This window comes from Phaseolus vulgaris, chromosome 9 (genome assembly GCF_000499845.2).
Source record: "Phaseolus vulgaris cultivar G19833 chromosome 9, P. vulgaris v2.0, whole genome shotgun sequence".
NCBI classification, from domain to species: domain Eukaryota; kingdom Viridiplantae; phylum Streptophyta; class Magnoliopsida; order Fabales; family Fabaceae; genus Phaseolus; species Phaseolus vulgaris.
Genome location: NC_023751.2, coordinates 30,179,424 through 30,196,370, shown reverse-complemented (window position 1 = coordinate 30,196,370; position 16,947 = coordinate 30,179,424). Strand labels below are relative to the sequence as shown.

Below are 16,947 nucleotides of genomic sequence, written 5' to 3'. Positions count from 1 at the left end.
TTTGGGCATCAAGTTTGCTTAAAATGTGATTCTTAAATCCTAACTTTCTTTAGTATCAAGTTTGCTTTAGTTATCAAGTAAGACTTTCCACTAGGAGTAAAATAGTAACCGGATAGTAGAAGATAAACAAAAAATTACAGGATACACAGAAAATTCTAAGATACAGAGAAAATTTTAGGATACAAAAAATTTCCAAGATATAGAAAATTTCAAGATACAAATTTGAACTATAAGCACATTATTCTCGTTTCGTACTCATGATGAATTAGTTGATTCCAAAATTAAGGCTCGGGGTTTGCACAAACAAATATGGAAATGTGTGAAAATGAACAATATATTAAAATATTGATCATTTGAGTAAATGTGTGAAATGGACAATATGAATTGAGTGTGTATAAAGTAACTATCGTAAGACTAAAAACATCACTGAAAGTGAGTAGTCACACGAGGTCGAGGGAAACCACCAACATGTCACCTAAGAGGTCAGTTAACTTCTTTCTACAACAATGTGTATTCTTGCTCGATACCTTACCTAATGTGAAACATCAATTTTTTTTTGTATTTTGGAATGTAGAATTCAAAATTTATTTATATCCTGGATTGTACATATCGAAATACACATTTGCATTTTAGATTTTGCAATTTAGAATAGAAAATAAAAAATATATTTTGAATTGCACAATCTAGAATATAATTTTTGTATTTTGGAATATACATTCTAGAATACAAAGTAAAAAATACATTTTAAATTATGTAATCCGAAATGCATTTTCAGATTGAAAATGTATTAATGCATTTAAGATTGTACAATCCAAAATGTATTTCTATATCTAAAAATACATTTTATAAATATAAAACAATAACACTTTAGTCTTTTTACCACCACCACGGGGATGCACCTTCAAACTATGGGGTTGTAGAATGCAATGACCTACTTTATAACTTATATGAATAGACTAAAAAACTTATAGTTTGTTAGTCAAACTTCAGTCTATCATTAATTAAGGTTTTTTTCTTCTTGCATCCCATGATTACTAATTGCATCTCATACTATGCTTATAAAGACTAAAATACCCTCTTTTGCTACACAGACCATTGTTGTTGCCGCGACTGTCGCCATTGTCACTATTGTCGTGGCAACTACCATCACCGTTGCACTCTTTGTAAGAAAGAAAAAAAGAAAAAAAAAAGACTTCTTCTTCCTGCACCCCCACAATTTTAAATATTCCAACATTAACTTTGACCTATAATTTCAAAAGGGGCTACTGGATATCGGGATCCGGTAATATATTCTTGATTCATGATTCCGGAATTGATTAAATTGTGTTTTCCGGATGAGGGGGTGTTCCGGAAAGTAAAAGATCATAAATTGTTGTTTTCTGGAGTGTTGAATCCGGAAGCCTAAATTGCATTACGGATTGGTGGATCCGAAATTGCTTTTTTTTGTTAAGAAGATCTTAAAAGCTTTCAAGCCTTGTAGTTGTGAGAAAGAACATCATTCATGTCTATTAGCAATCTAGAAAAGTAATAACCTTTGTATACATCATAAGATGTTACATCTTTCTACTGAGCGAACATGTGATCTTTTAGATCACACTCTTTGTAAAACTTTCGGTTTTAGTAAGAAGTGGTTGTTGTACAAATAATCCTCAGTTTAAGCCAAGAGTGATTGGATTCTAAAGAATACTCAATATTAGTCACGGGTGGTTGGGTTCCAAAGAATACTTTATGTTTGACCAACAGTGGTTGTGTTTGAAATGATACTCAATCTTAGTCAGGAGTGGTTAGGTTCCAAATAATACTCAATCTTAGTCAATAGTGGTTGTGGTCCAATATTATACTCAATTTTAGTTGGGATTGACTAAGATCCAAATAATACTCATTTGTATATTGCACTCAATCAATTGTTTGAGAACTAGACATAGTTTGTGCTATCATACAAACCACTATAAAAATCATAATGTAAATATTTCTCCTTTTTATCTTTGTTCATTGCATATTATCATATTGCACTAATGAATGAAAGAAAATTTTATGAACTAAGTTTTAGAAAATGTTATTTAATAAATTGTCTATCAAGTAAAATTATCGTCTAATTGTGTATCATCATACGATACATTGCAAAAAAAATCAAAATAATTAACAACACAATTCAACCATCTCTTTTTGTGTTTTGGCTTGTTTACACAGTTGACATCAGAACTCAACCTCTAAAGGGTTTAGCGCCTCACCATGTCTTCAGGGAAGATCCATGTAACTGAGATGGAAGGGATCTCTTACAAGACCACCAATGTTTGTAAGCGAAAACTACCCCTACTGGAAGGATAGGATTGAGATGTACATTAAATCCATGCATTCTCAATTATGGCCCATCATACTAAAAGAGATATAGAGATAAAAACTTCAAAGGAAGACTAGACACAAAAAGAGTTCAATCAAATGCAACCCAACAACAAGGCGTGCTATACTTTAATCTGTGCATTATCCAAAAATCAATATAAATAAGTTTGGACGTTAAAGTCTGCTAAGGAGATTTGGGACTCCATGAAGATCAATATGAGGGGAATGAGAATGTTCAGCTAAGAAATGTTGCAACCCTTACATGCCAATACAAGTCTTTCACCATGATGGATGGTGAGACTAGACAATATGTTTGGAAGAATACAGGTTCTTCTAGGCAAGCTAAAAACTCTTAAATTGAGTTTCTCTAAGGCTTAGATCAACCTGTTGTTATTGGACAACATGTCAAAGATGTGAGAACCTAAAACAATGGCCATCACATAGGCCCAAGATTTGAAAAAGCTCATATGGGATGAGCTTTAAAGAATCTTGAGTGCATGATGTGCATAACTAGGATCACGAGCAGAAGGAAGCCTCAACATAATATGACCAAGTTCTATAGGCAAAGTCATTCTCTAAGTGCCCACTCAAGCAAAAGAGAACTAGAGTTCAAAAAGGTCTACAGGAGGAAGACTATACTTTTGAAGTTGAGTATGATAGCTCAAATAATAAAGAGATATTCAGGTTATTAAGAAAGTTTCAGTGGATGCTTAAACAAAAAGATAAACATAGTAAAAGATACATGCAAGAAAAAAGGAAAATCATCATAAGGTCATATGTTATAGATGCAAACGACAAGTTTTCTGAAGATGAAGAAGAAAAGTCTGAAGGATACATGGGATTATTCAAACTTAAACTCTAATTATGTGTCAAACTAAAGAAAGGCAAATTTATGTCTCATGGAGACATGGAAAATGAGGTACACTCTAACCTTAACCAATCTTCCTTTGATACCACATCAAACTCATCATATTCATCGTCTAATGAAGATGATATATCTTATATAGATCTTCCTTGTAGTTGCAACAAAATCTTTAAACAGTATCTGAATTTAAAATAAAAATTCAACTTTTTTTCAAAAAAAAAAAATCCCAAACTAGATCTAGTTGCATCTAATAAGATGCAATGTCATGTTTTAAACAAACTCATGTGTCTAATGCTTTAAAAATTAAAGTAAAAAGTTGCATGTTGTAAACGTGATTTTGGAAAATTTGTTAAAAGCTCGAAAACTCTAAATCTCCTCTCTTCAAATGTTACACATATATCAAATAAATCCAATCTTGAATTAAAAAGTAAGATGCATATTCATAAGCATGTTAAGATTATTTGCTTTTATTGTGGTAAATCTAAACACCCTACAGTCATATGCAAACAAAAAAGACAATCATTCAAATTAAACACCAAAGAACCCAAGAAAATGTGGGTACCAAAAGAGTACAAAATTCCTATTGCAGGTAAGATTAACTCTCAACTGTGGATGATAGACATAGACAAAGAACAAAAAGTTTATGTTCCCATACATAATCACATGTCTAAGATCCATGCATAACATCTTCAAAGGCAATATCCTCATACAAAACCATTTCATCTTTACAATAAGATGTTTTGATTAAAGCAAAATTATTTTGTCAATTTGACTAGACAATGCAATTGTCTATGTAGTACTAATTGTTATGATTAAATTTGTACAATTAAAACTTTTTAGACATATCAAAGACCCTTCGTAAAGAAAGAAAGGAGAAGATTATTTAATTTCCTTAAACCTTCCAAAAGAAGAAAGCTTCAGTCAAGCAAGAAAGTATTAATCCTTTATCTTTATGGTCATTTAGGGGAAGAAAGGATGAAGATAAACTTTAAAGCTTAACAAGTTTCAAGCTTCAAAGGGAAAAAGGAAAAGAAGATATAAAACAAAAGTAGAGAATTTTAAGCCAAGAATAAGTTAAGCTGAAGATTTTAAGAACTCAATCGACAATGTCTGTTTGAGGAAAAACTTACAAAAAGAAGACAAAAACCTTTTTTTACCCTACTCCATCATCTTTATATCGAAAATATTTTGTGAAAAATCTTATATGATGAAATTGTCTTAAAAATTTTGTTTAAACTTTGTTGTTACAAGCTCAATAATAAAAAAAATGGGAGATTGTTAGATCCAAGTTCAACTAAGTATAAAACATAAATTATATGTATTAGACATGTCAGACACAAAGTATTCAATCTAGCCCATTAATTAGAAGTTATGTGTAGGTGTGTACAAATGCAAACATTGTTTAATATGTGTTTCGTTCGACAAACTCAAGTATTTTACAAATGTATGTTTTATAAGTTTTTTGCTTGAACAAACACAAATGAGTACACTTATTTAAATAAATTTTTGTTTGAACAGACAATGAGTATACTTTGTCTAATAGACACAATTTTTAAACATTTCATAGTACATATCAAACTTTAAATACTTATTTCATGCTTGCATTAATTGTACACTTCATTTTTTTAAGAAGATCTCGCATAATAATTGAAGAACATGTTAAAAGTTACTTCATCAAAATAACTTTTTTGAAAAAGACAATATACTAGTGTTGCTTATTCAATCAACTATATCAAATCTCACTCAAAAGGATGAGTGAAGCTATTGTCTCTAAAGTTCTATCATGCTCCAAAGGAGTTGCCATATAAATCACACTACTTCCTTCTAATGAGCAAACCTGAGATTTTATATTACATTCTTTGTTAGCCATTTGATTTTATCCACAAATGGTTATTGCTTAAACAATACTCAATTTTAGTATTAACCATAAGTGAATGGGTTCCAAAGTTTACTCTCTTCTTGGCAAGAGTATTATGTTCCAAACAATACTAAATCTTAAAAAAAAAAAAATAACTACATTCCAAATAGTATTTAACCTTAACTAAAAATAACTCCATTTCAACTAATACCCAATCTTAAAAGTGATTATAATCTAAATAATACTTAATTTTAGTAAAAAATAAATAAGACCCTAGTAATACTCTTCTATATCTTAATAGTTTGTAAAATGAAACCCAATCTATTGTTTGAAAAATATACATAATTTGTATTATCAGTATAAAAATCATAACATAATTTGTTTTCTTCATTTTATCTTTGTTAATTACATGTTAACATATCACATATTATCATATTGCACTAACCTTTATAACCAAGTTTTAGAAAAGTTTATTTGAAAGATCGTCTGTCAAATAAAACTATCGTCTGACAATATATCCTGAAAATTAAAAAAAAAATACAATTCAACCCTCCATTTTGTTTTTGTTTTTGGTATGTTTACACAACCATAACTAACCAATTAATACAAACTTCAAATACATTATAAAACAAAAAGGGCCACGGACTCTCCCTAACACTAAGGTAAAGATAACAGGTACGTCTGTTTTCCAACCATCACCAAAACATGCTTAAACGTATTTGAGTCTCATAAAATCCGAATGATTGAAAGAACCGTAATTGTTGTAAGTGGCGTTAACTGCTTTTTTTCTCTTGCTACAAAAAGAACTCAAGAAACAACAAAGGCGATAACATAAGATTTCAAAAATGACATGATCCTCGTTCCTGATAAAAAAAAATGGTAACGATTAGTTATTTTTTACTTCAAAAACTCCGGTGAAAATTAAAAATAATAGATTACTTAACATAAAATAAGCTAAACCAAATGCATCATTACATGTTGCTTTTAATTATTTCACAAAAATAAGCTTGATTCTTTTTTTCTTTTTCTAACAAAAAAACTCATTACATTTCTCTAGTGATATTATGTTTGGATACAACTTAGTATATAATCGAAAACCTAGGAGCCACCATGAAAATATTAAAAGTACTTAGTAGAAAAGAGTATTAAAGACCATCCCACCAAAAAGATACAATAGACCTAGGGATGTAATCATATGATATCATGATTCAAAGCATCAAGGGGCAACTGAATCTACCTTGTATCCTGTAGTCCCTAGAATTTGGAATCCAAATTGTTACTCAATATAGTACTTATTTTTGAAAGGTGCAAGTAGCTTGCCGGACTTTTGATGAACCTCACATCCAAGTTCAACCTCCATCAAACGATGGTTCTCCTTTGAGCGACTCATTAGAAAAGAAACCTTTAAATCATCACCTTCACTAAGATGCATAGGAGGATGCAAAAGAAAAACCTGTTCAACAATTAAATAAAACTAACGTTGTCATGCAGCTGGATAAAAAAATCAGATCGTAGGTTATGACTATAACAATAAATGTGAGACATACATCACTATTCACAAAGTATGAAAGTTATCTCTTTGCCTGTTTTCCTTTCTCTATAAAAATTTTAACACGTACTTTAATAGAATATGCACGTTAAGCGTGCGTTTGAAGCAAATGGATGAACTACACAAGAACAGCAAGCTACAAGTATCTGGGCCATCTCAATGCAATTTTTTGACCTACTGTTGTTTGAGGATTAAGTAGTTTTGAGGAAGAGACAGTCAGAAAAAAACTACCGAGAAGAGGAAGAAAGCATCGGGTATTTAAAGCTTCTGTCCTGTGACGTGTCTGTTTCATCCTGTGCTACAATTTTTTAAGTCAAACATGAAATGTGTATGTTGTGTTGAGCCTTTTTAAATTTTTAGAAATCAAAATACCCTAAAGAAGTTTGTATTCCTTCAACAGTGTTCAATAGTTCTCAAAAGTAAAGAGCCTATGTTGGAGAAACTGATAATGACAGAATTATTTCATGAACAAGACTATCAACAAGAAGTTTATGCAGCACAAACCTGTTGGCCCCAATGTGTGCCATAATCCACGCTAGGAGCTGTAGTTAACTCAATTTCATGTTCGGCTGGATCCTCACTTCTTCCCTGGTGAGTTAAAACAAACATTGGGATTAGGATTTATGATATTTGATAGATACAAATGCTGTTAAAAAGGTCAGAGGAACTAACCCGAAAATGTACATCAAACCACCCTCCAAATCCACACAACTTTGTGTTTTCGATGGTTATTGACAGAGAAAAATTTGATCTAACTTTTTCTATGTCAGTCACTGTAGCAGTTAAACAATCAATGTCCTTTATTATAGCAGCAGTTCCAATGACTTGATTTGGATGAAGGTTGTTCCACAAAGATGTCTAAAGAAATCACAGCAAGCATAAATTAGTTTCATGAGCAATATTTATCCTTCTATATCACACTCTGACATTAACTTACAACAACGAAGCCAATTTTAATTTGTATATCTAATAACACCCACAAAGAAAAAAGAAATCATTCAATAACAATAAAGGGGAAATGACTAAGGTTGTCCAACTTACAGATCCAACCACGGATCTAACAAGGGAAGAAGAGACGTAAACATGGGATTGTAATGTGAAAAATGTAGGATCCTACCTAAAATACAATGTTATGCTATGAAATACACACCGCACACATAAAATAACACAACAACTATAAATCAAAAGTTCCTCGACATTTATATAAATTATGGTTCATAAGGCATAATGGATGTGAGTTCATACCAAGATACATGACTTCTAAATAAACAAAAGTTATAAAGTTGCAATTCAAACAATAAAACTCACAGGGCTGAGAAGAAGCAGATGAGATTTTCAACAGAAGAAAATAAATTTAGACAAAACAAAGGAATGAATGATAGACCACTAAAATAGTAGCCTCGGTCTCAGCCAATTCAAAAGAAACTTAAAGGGGCTTGTGAACAAATCACAGGTCACATTAATGCAGAAGCAGAATAAATCAGAGGCAAATGGCTACAGAAGTAGCACACAGAAACACGAGCCTAGCTCTAAAATAGTAGCCTCAGTCTCAGCCAATTCAAAAGAAAATTAAAGGGGCTCATGAAGAAACCACAGGTAACATATATACAGAAGCAGAATAAATCAGAGGCAAATGGCTAAAGAAGTAGCAACAAACACACAAGCCTAGCACCCACATAATGATGGAGAGCACAAACACAGGCAGAGAAAAGGTATCGAGCCACTTGCACAGAAGCCCAGCACACACTAGCTCATGGACATTATTGCACACATCCTTCATTGGTCCACTTCACACAATCACCCACTTACAAATATACCACTAAAAATATGGGGCACCAAAGTATACAACTTGCCTGTAGATAGTATTTTCTTTGCTCCTCTGAAAAAGGCTTTGTTAAAGTGCTCATATCAACACCATAGGAGACTTTTGTTTCATCAAGGAAGTTGTGCCAATCATCCATAGTTGATTCGTATTCTCCTAATTTGTGATCTACTATCCCAGTCCTGATAGGTGCCATCCACATGCGAGCATGACTAGGATACCTGCCAAACAAAGTCTCTTAAATCACCAATTACACAGGCACAGTAAAAGCAACCGAAAGAAACACTTAAGCACTAAGGTAACCAAAATTCATAAAATGACCATCAGACAACAACCAAATATTCATACACGTAAATTATTACCATTGGTATGTAATGAAAAGAGCATGGTAAGCACAACAACATGCTAAGACAATGAATCTACTGTAAACAGATAAGCATAGAGTAGTTTTGTATTTAACTCACGTGACAGGTTTGAAACTATATTTGTTGACTATGAAGTATGAATTTTGAAGCTAACCCATTCCATTGAAAACTATAGAATATGTTACACAGAACAAAACTTTGTGCCTTCTGTGTAGCTCGGTTTGGAACATGAAACAAACATTGAAATTTAAGTGATACATGTTAAGGGACAAAAAATACTCCAGTAGACATCGAAAAATAATCCCAGAGAAATAAGGAATGCGGCAATGAAGAACGAACTAAACAATATCTATTTCAATTGACACAAGCTAAAAGACAAAATGGATGAATAGGTAAGGTGGTAGGGAGCAAATGAAGAAGACACTAAACATCAATCCATCAAAAATACTGCATTTTTCTCTGTTTTGAGGCAGAAAAGTAGTTGCAACAATACATACATCACTCCAGTCGGTTTGAGCCAGCGGTCACGAGCATGTATAACTGAATCAAACATGGATTCTCGCAGAAGAAAATAACCCATCCACTCAGAGATTATCACGTCAACTGCAAGTTACATAACAAGATTGAAGACAATCACAAGGATAATCAACAAAGTATAATTTAGACAGAGGGACAAAATGAACAAATTTCAAATTTACCCAAAATAAAACAAAAAGCAAAGTGCCTTTTTAATTTAAGAAAACAATTTGTGTGTTTCCATTTCCTAATTTTACCAATAATTACAAAGCATCACTTTATTCTAACCTGATTGTTTTCAAAAAATTGTTTAGAAAATGGCTAACACACAAAAACTGTTGTTTTCTTCCACCACAAATCCTTTAAAACAGGAAACAGAGTAAAAATAAAAAATGTCATCGTTGAAATCATGAATGTACACAAGAACCAGAGACAAAAAGAAAAGGTTATATCAAACAAACTAAACAGATCCCAATAACTCTAACCTTTCTCAGGCAAGGTAATATCCTCCATTGATCCCTCGATGACCTCAACTACATTTTGGAGATTATTCGCTTTGACGAGTGCACGAGCATGTTCTGACATCTTCGTCGCTTCCACTGCATACACCTTCCTCGCACCTGCTTGTGCTGACCATATAGCAAGAATGCCACTTCCAGTCCCCACATCCAAAACAGTCTTCTCCCAAATTAACTCACCAAGTCAGTTCAAAATCACTCGCAACAAATCATAACACAAACACAACAAATAACCTTAACCAACGCTATAAAATTATAACACAGTAGCAAAAGTTATCTTTAAACAATTTTTCTATCAGTAAAATTTCCATTAGCATCGAATTTTGGATCAGTAACTAATTTCACAGGTTTTATTTCACCTCATTTCTTCATTAAGTTTGCAAAAATAAAATCCCATTTTGTTGGAAACTGTTGAAGATGAAACTTAGAGTTGTACTAATCTCAGCACAAAATAGGGCATTCAACCTTTGTTGTCCAAGGTTAATATAACTTTGAAGTTTGATAAGAAAATAAACAGTAGCAAAGGTTCTTAGTGGTTAATGTTTGATGGGTAAAATGGCGATAATGAAGAAGCTGACCTTGCCAGCAAAGTGTTTTCTGTTCTCAAAGATGGCGTTGAAGTAAGCGTCCATGCGAACACGATCGGAGAGCATCTCCTTCTGGTGGTAGAGGAAAGCATAGGTGCAGAAGTAGTTGGCATAGTCAACGTCTTTGGGGACAGGAGCACCACGACCACCTGGGACAGCGTTTGCAGAGGTTCCCATGTTACACACACTCGCCCTTGCACCGTTGCACCCTTGCTCTCTCTGCCCCGTTCAACTTTTAGGGCAGGCTAACTTTGGCGGCACTGCTGGAGCTTTCTTTGCTTTGCCTCACCCTACGGTTAGTTTATACTCGGTGTCTTTTCGACCCTTTTATTGAAATCTTCTTTTTTTTCTCCAAAATAGTCTCCATGTATATAAATATATTAATTGATTATAACACATTTAGAACAAGATTATTCTATTTCTTAATAATAATAACAATATTTTATAATTTGGTTGGATCTATTATTTTATTTTAAATTAAATTCTAGTGTTCTTTTAAAGAAAAATTATGAATTATTTATTACAAATTTAATATATTTAGAAAATTTATGATGAAAAAATCATTTTGCCACCATATTACTAAGAAGAATGGAGAAGATAAAAGCCTCACAAAGGAAGAACCAAATTTGAGAGAAGAATATTAAAAAGTTTTCTTCTTTTGATTTTGCAAAAATAAATAAGAACATTTTTTTTTTAAATAGATACACAAGTGAATCTAAGTTCGGCTTGAATAGGCTTTGATTTGGAGAGTCCTAATTGGAAGTTAAGGTGCAACCCTGTCCATTAGAGAAATCAAAAACCCTAATTAGAGAGACAATAAGAGAGTCTACATCTTTCCCGGTAAGGCCACATGACCAAGCAACAAATGGAGGAGCATTGAAGCTTATAAACACTTGAAAAATCAAAGAACTAAGAAATGTGAGACTTGATTTGCATGGAATGACGAAAATACAAGTACAACTGCAGTTTGCATAATTAGTCTCACATTCCTTAGTGCATGAAGTATTTTGAGTCTCTCCTCTTAAAAATAAAGACCTACCCTCTCCTTGTACTCACTTTGGAAATGAATAAGAATTGAACTTGCATAAAAGTTTGTATACTTGTTTTTCAAAGTCACTTAAAAATGGGAGTATTCTTCCCTAGGTTCTCCACCAAGGAACCTTCCTTGGAAGTGGGTACCTCTCAAGTTTCTCTTTTGAAGCTTGAGGAAAAGTTTGAACTTCTTTTGAGTCCTCTACAAACGCTTGAAGGTGCTTTCATCACAAGTTATTTATCTAAAATTTAATAGATGTTATATATTCAAAAAAATTACTTATTACATATTTTAGTTACTATTCTTACTATAACTAAGGTGGAACCGTGGAGCCATCTAAGGTGGATTGGGAGAGGTTTTGAAAAAAATTGAGTTTTGGTTGAGTTAAATCCTCTTTAGAATAGTTGTTAAGTTTTGTTGATAAAGCATAAGTGGAAGTCCAATTGCATAACCTTTACGTTCAAGTTAGAAACAATCAGAGAATATATTAAAAGAATTTAATGAGTAAGAATGAAATTGAATTTTGGGTCTATGTTTATATTCAAACATAAGTTGTTACTAGGTTATGCACTATTCAATATGTTGTAACAAAATCAATTTTATTGTTATTCTAAATTGATAGAATTCATTGTTGGTTATAAGTTATTTTTTAAATTTAGTAACCGTAAATTTGTTGGGCTCGATTTAAGTGAACATTTATGAAGTTACATTTTCATAATCTTAAAGGTCAAAGCTTTCCAACCTTAATTAGGATTAAGGTGTAATGGGTGTGCACCCACATTTATAAGGGGTTTATGTTCATAATGATGAGTTATTATGTTTCACAAAGTGTTGCATCAGTTAGATGGCTGACATTTCACTTTTTCATGTCGCGTAACCCCCAGACATGAAGTTGAAGTTTGGGTCTTTTCATTTCGTTTTGAATATGAAAGTTTGAAATGCTTTAATTGTTTTACATTTGGTTTTTTCTACCTTCATTGTTTCATCTCCCCCTCATTGTGTTGCCTTCATGAAAGCTTTTCTCCATTTCTTTTATTCTTTGTTGTCTTTATTAGATTTGTGTCACCTTTAAGTATGTTTCCAAATGCTTATTTTTCATCATTTTTCGATTCTTCTAGTGAAATTATACCTTTAGTTAATAGAGAAATCACTCTCATGGGGATTATTTGTCTCTGAGTCATATTGACTCTTTTTCACCAGAAGTAGATATTGAAGAATAGATTATTTATCTTCCTTCCTCCTATTCGGCGATCCCCATTATGTCATTGGTCACCACAGTTGTATATGGCCCCTCAAGAGCGCGGACAAATGTAAAGCTTCCTCTCAAGGTGGGTCTAAGCCAAATGTGCCCAAAAGGAAAAGGACGTACAAATTTACTCTAATCCTTTATCTCAAGTACTTTAGGGTACTTGGGGAGGTTGTCTCCTTCCCTTCCAAGTTCACCTTTAAGGAACAGGTGGAATAAGCAGTTTTTTCTTTCACGATATGTTTTGATAACCTTTATGAGTTTACTTTTGTCGAGGCATGCAATGTTGAGGATAACGTATATATGAAACCCAACATGAATGGTAAGGATTTCACTTTTGCATAGGAGTTATTTTTCAAGGAGCTTGATGTCTTCTTTCCTTTGTCCCTTTTTTAGTGTAGGATGTTGTCAACCATAAACGTGGCACCTAGTCAACTTTACCGAAAATGGTTGGACTTTTCTCAAAGCTTTTCAAATTTTGTGTTAATATCTCCAAAGTGTTCTAACCTCAAATAAATTTATGTACTTCTATCATTTGAAACATGATTCAAAGGTCGGTTTTGTATCTTTAATGGTGCTCAAAATGGTTCATTTTTCTCTATTTATACTTCTTTCTATAAACCTTTAAAAGAAAATTCTTTAAGTCGAAGTGTCCTCCTGATGATTCTTGTAAGAGACTATTCTTTTACCCTAATCATACTCTTTGTTTCCCCCTTTATTGACAAAGAACTAATAAATTTAAATCAAGGGTCAAGTACCTTTTGAGTGTTGACGAAAGAGTAGACATTGAGATTCTTAACCTTTTACCTAAGCCACTAAGTAGGAAAGCTCTTCTTAGTGTGCCTCTTGTCGAGGATCCCAAATCTTTCTTTTTAGGTAAGATTTCCTTTTATTCAATATTGGTTTTTTAATCCTTTGCTTGAACTAACTCAGTTTTGTTTCTTGCGCAAATATAATGAGGAAATATTTTGACTACAAAAACTTTGCGTTAAGGTTGGGGCTCTTGCTCTCATAAAAGTTTTGTTAGTCAATTTGCAAAAGCCAACAAAAAGAATAAGGCTGAGACGATTACAACCGGAGAGGGGTCCTTGGTTGTTTCCGCAATCAACACAGTAATAACAACCAATTTATCGATAGTCAGCTCCAACGTCAATCAAACATTGTCTCTCTCTTCTCCACGATGAAAATCCTTCCATACATCAACCTCCTCTACCTCTAAAAAAAACAAGCAAATCATGTTGGGTTTGCTAATCCAAAGCAAGGACGGTCGATTAACTTAAGTCAACCATGTATCCACCTCTACACCGAAATCGAATTCGCTATGGCATATTAACATGAAGGCGAACCAAGTTCGAACCGATGGTGGAGGATTTCCTGCCTAGATGACACTAAGCTTTTTAAGGCTGTAGGTCTAACAGGGTGCTTTGACTTTGTCAAGATCATAATGGCAAGGTGTATGGTCATTTTGCACTACTGGAAGGATGTTGCCACCGAGATTGTTGATGACTCTTTAATTCGGCAAGTGTACCAAGTCAGAAGTAATAAATTACCCTTAAGGATGGATATTGAACCCACCAGGAACAACTCTAAAATCTCAAGTATAATATTCACTAAATATAAAATGATGTGTAAAAGTTTATTTGAAAGGTTGCTTGTATCATGAATTTGTAAGAAATTAAATAAAAAAAGTAAATGATTTAGATGATTCAATTAAGAAATTTGGGATTAGGGTTAATCATTCTCACTTGTCTCTATTTTCAATAAATAAAAACATATAACATTCCAACTTGATTGATATTGATGCACATATCAAAATCATTCATATCGATTCATCGCATGTTTATAAAATATTTTTTATCATTACAAACAAATGTTATAAAGCAATTAACATTTCAAATTTATTCTTAGCATTCAAATATGTTAAGCATTATCAATTAGGTCAGATGCTTAGAAGTATTGTTTAGTTAAGTCTAAGGATCAAAATCATGAATAAAAAGTTAAGCTTCAAGAATAAAATGATAATACTTATCATCAATCAAGAAAAAAATATTATAAATAAATATCATCTCAGTACATAAGAGTTTGAACAAATTACTCTCAATCCCGAAGGGAAGACTTAGCCACTCATATTGGCCATTACAAGCATGAAAAGAAAGAAAAGAAGATCCAGAGTATTTCTCCTTGACGACTGCCTCCTCTAGGATTTTCTATCTTTGATTACCCTCCCTATGATCCTCTAGGGTTCTGCCTTACACCTTCTATTAAACCTATTTTGATGTAGGTTAAGTGACATTTCGCTCAAGCGAGTTATTGGTTGCTTAAGCGAGTTTTAGGAGAAAAAACTCAACTTCACCATAGTGAATTCGCTTAAGCAAGCATTGAGCGAGTCTGCTCCAAAGAACAATTTTGTCTTTAGAGTGATATTGTTTGATGAGTATTTGGACGAGTTTTCAATGCGCAAACATTATATTTTCTCCTCGTTTTCAACTTATTCATTCTCCTTTAGTCATTTTATTTTCATTTTTCTCTAAATACCTGAAATTAGTATAAACTTGAGAATAAATTACTTATTTATCTCATAATCTAAAATATGTACAAATATTCAAATTTTTAAATTAGAGATTGAATTATAACTCTATTATCAATTAAAATCTATAAATATCTATTTTTTTCATGAAATATTACACACTTATCAATTTTTAAATCAAATTCATAATTATTCAAAGTCATACTATTTTAAATCCATTTAAATGGATTTATTTTAAATATCCAAATTCATATTTTTTTAACTTTAATTAAATCCATTTAACTAGATTTTGATAACTTTAAATAAATCTATTTAACTAGATTTGGATTAAATATAAATTGAACAACTTTTTTGGATTTTAAAAATCTAAAATCAAATATTTTTCTGTACTGAATGTTTTTTCATTACTTTTCATTAAAAAATCACTACCAGGTTCATGATAGAATAGTTCTATTATATGCATTAAGGCTGTTCTAATACTACCTACATAAAAACATTAACAATATGTTTTTAATATACTATTTTAAATTTTTTTACTACGGAAGAAAATTATGTGAAAATTAATAAGTTTTATGATATTTTTTATTTAATGACTCTTTCTCTTATTTTATAATTTTTCATAAATTTAATTGATAAATAATAGGTATTAAAAAGAATATATTACTAACAACACTTTATGATTTTTTTTATATATTTTCGGTATATTCTTTTACAGAATTATCAAAATCAATATTTTTTAAAATCATAAATACGTGAAATATTATTTTAAAACATAAATTTTAATATAGAAACATGTTCTAAAATACAACTTATACTAAAAAGTAAAATTAGTGGTTTGAATTTTTTACTTTAAAACATAAGTAATTTAAAAAGATCTCTATTTTCTAAATTAAAATATATAGTTTCAAAATAAATTTACCTATATTCTATATATATATATTAATTATTTTCTTAAAAATATTTTGAAAGGTAAGAAAAACCAACACTTGCATACAGAAGAAAAAGAACATATCTCGCTGAAACAATATAAATACATATATTTTGCCTGACATCACTGTTTGTATAATAAGGAAATGATTTTAGAATATTCAAAGAAATTCGACAAACATTTAGTTATCTAAATAAAAATATAATAAATTTTAAATATAAGATAAAACAGCGATATACCAAACACCTAACCTAAAAACAAACTTACATGTTGGCATTTATAAATTATAAGTGATATAATTTAAAGAAATAAATAATATTTTTTTATCATAAAAGTCATACTAATTATATTTTTTTATCAATCAATAATATAATTTTTTTACACTAATATTATACTAATCAAATTCTAAAGTTTCTGGCAAAAAAAAAAACTACTCAAGAATTAGCTAAAATATTTAATTGTCTTGATTTATTGTTTAAAAGAGTCAAAACCCATTTGGAAGTCAATAACCCTATTTATAGTGGTTAACATATAATTTATTATACAAATGCACAATCAATAGTTTCAGCTTATTAATAGTAGATTGTTAAGAGTTATATTTTCTTTGAGTTATTTAATCTATTTTGAGTTGATGATATGAAAGATATTTTTAATATTTAGTTGTGATTGGATTGTTAAATTATTTATTTATTACATAAATATGTACTAAGTTTTGATATCGGGTAAATTGTACATTAAATTAAATTTAGTTAATAGTAAATTTAATCTAAATTTAATTTAAATAAAATTAAAA

At 31.2% G+C, this 16,947-nt stretch overlaps 1 protein-coding gene across 4 annotated transcripts; it reads right to left on the bottom strand.

The window, feature by feature from the left end:
- Positions 1-5,490: 5,490 nt before the first annotated feature.
- LOC137820968 (protein arginine N-methyltransferase PRMT10) lies at positions 5,491-10,766 on the bottom strand. Of its 4 annotated transcripts, none has more exons than XM_068625326.1 (8): positions 10,412-10,725; positions 9,801-9,993; positions 9,297-9,402; positions 8,466-8,655; positions 7,285-7,470; positions 7,117-7,200; positions 6,301-6,516; positions 5,491-5,926 (listed from the first exon to the last, which is right to left on the bottom strand). In XM_068625326.1, exons 1-7 carry the CDS (start codon positions 10,595-10,597, stop codon positions 6,340-6,342), a joined length of 1,122 nt encoding a protein of 373 aa, XP_068481427.1. In that variant the 5' UTR covers positions 10,598-10,725; the 3' UTR covers positions 5,491-5,926; positions 6,301-6,339. The 4 variants fall into 4 exon arrangements, with proteins under 4 accessions (XP_068481427.1, XP_068481429.1, XP_068481431.1 ...); XM_068625328.1 differs by having other exon boundaries at positions 5,491-5,869; XM_068625330.1 differs by having other exon boundaries at positions 5,491-5,857.
- Between the last annotated feature and the right edge of the window lie 6,181 nt (positions 10,767-16,947).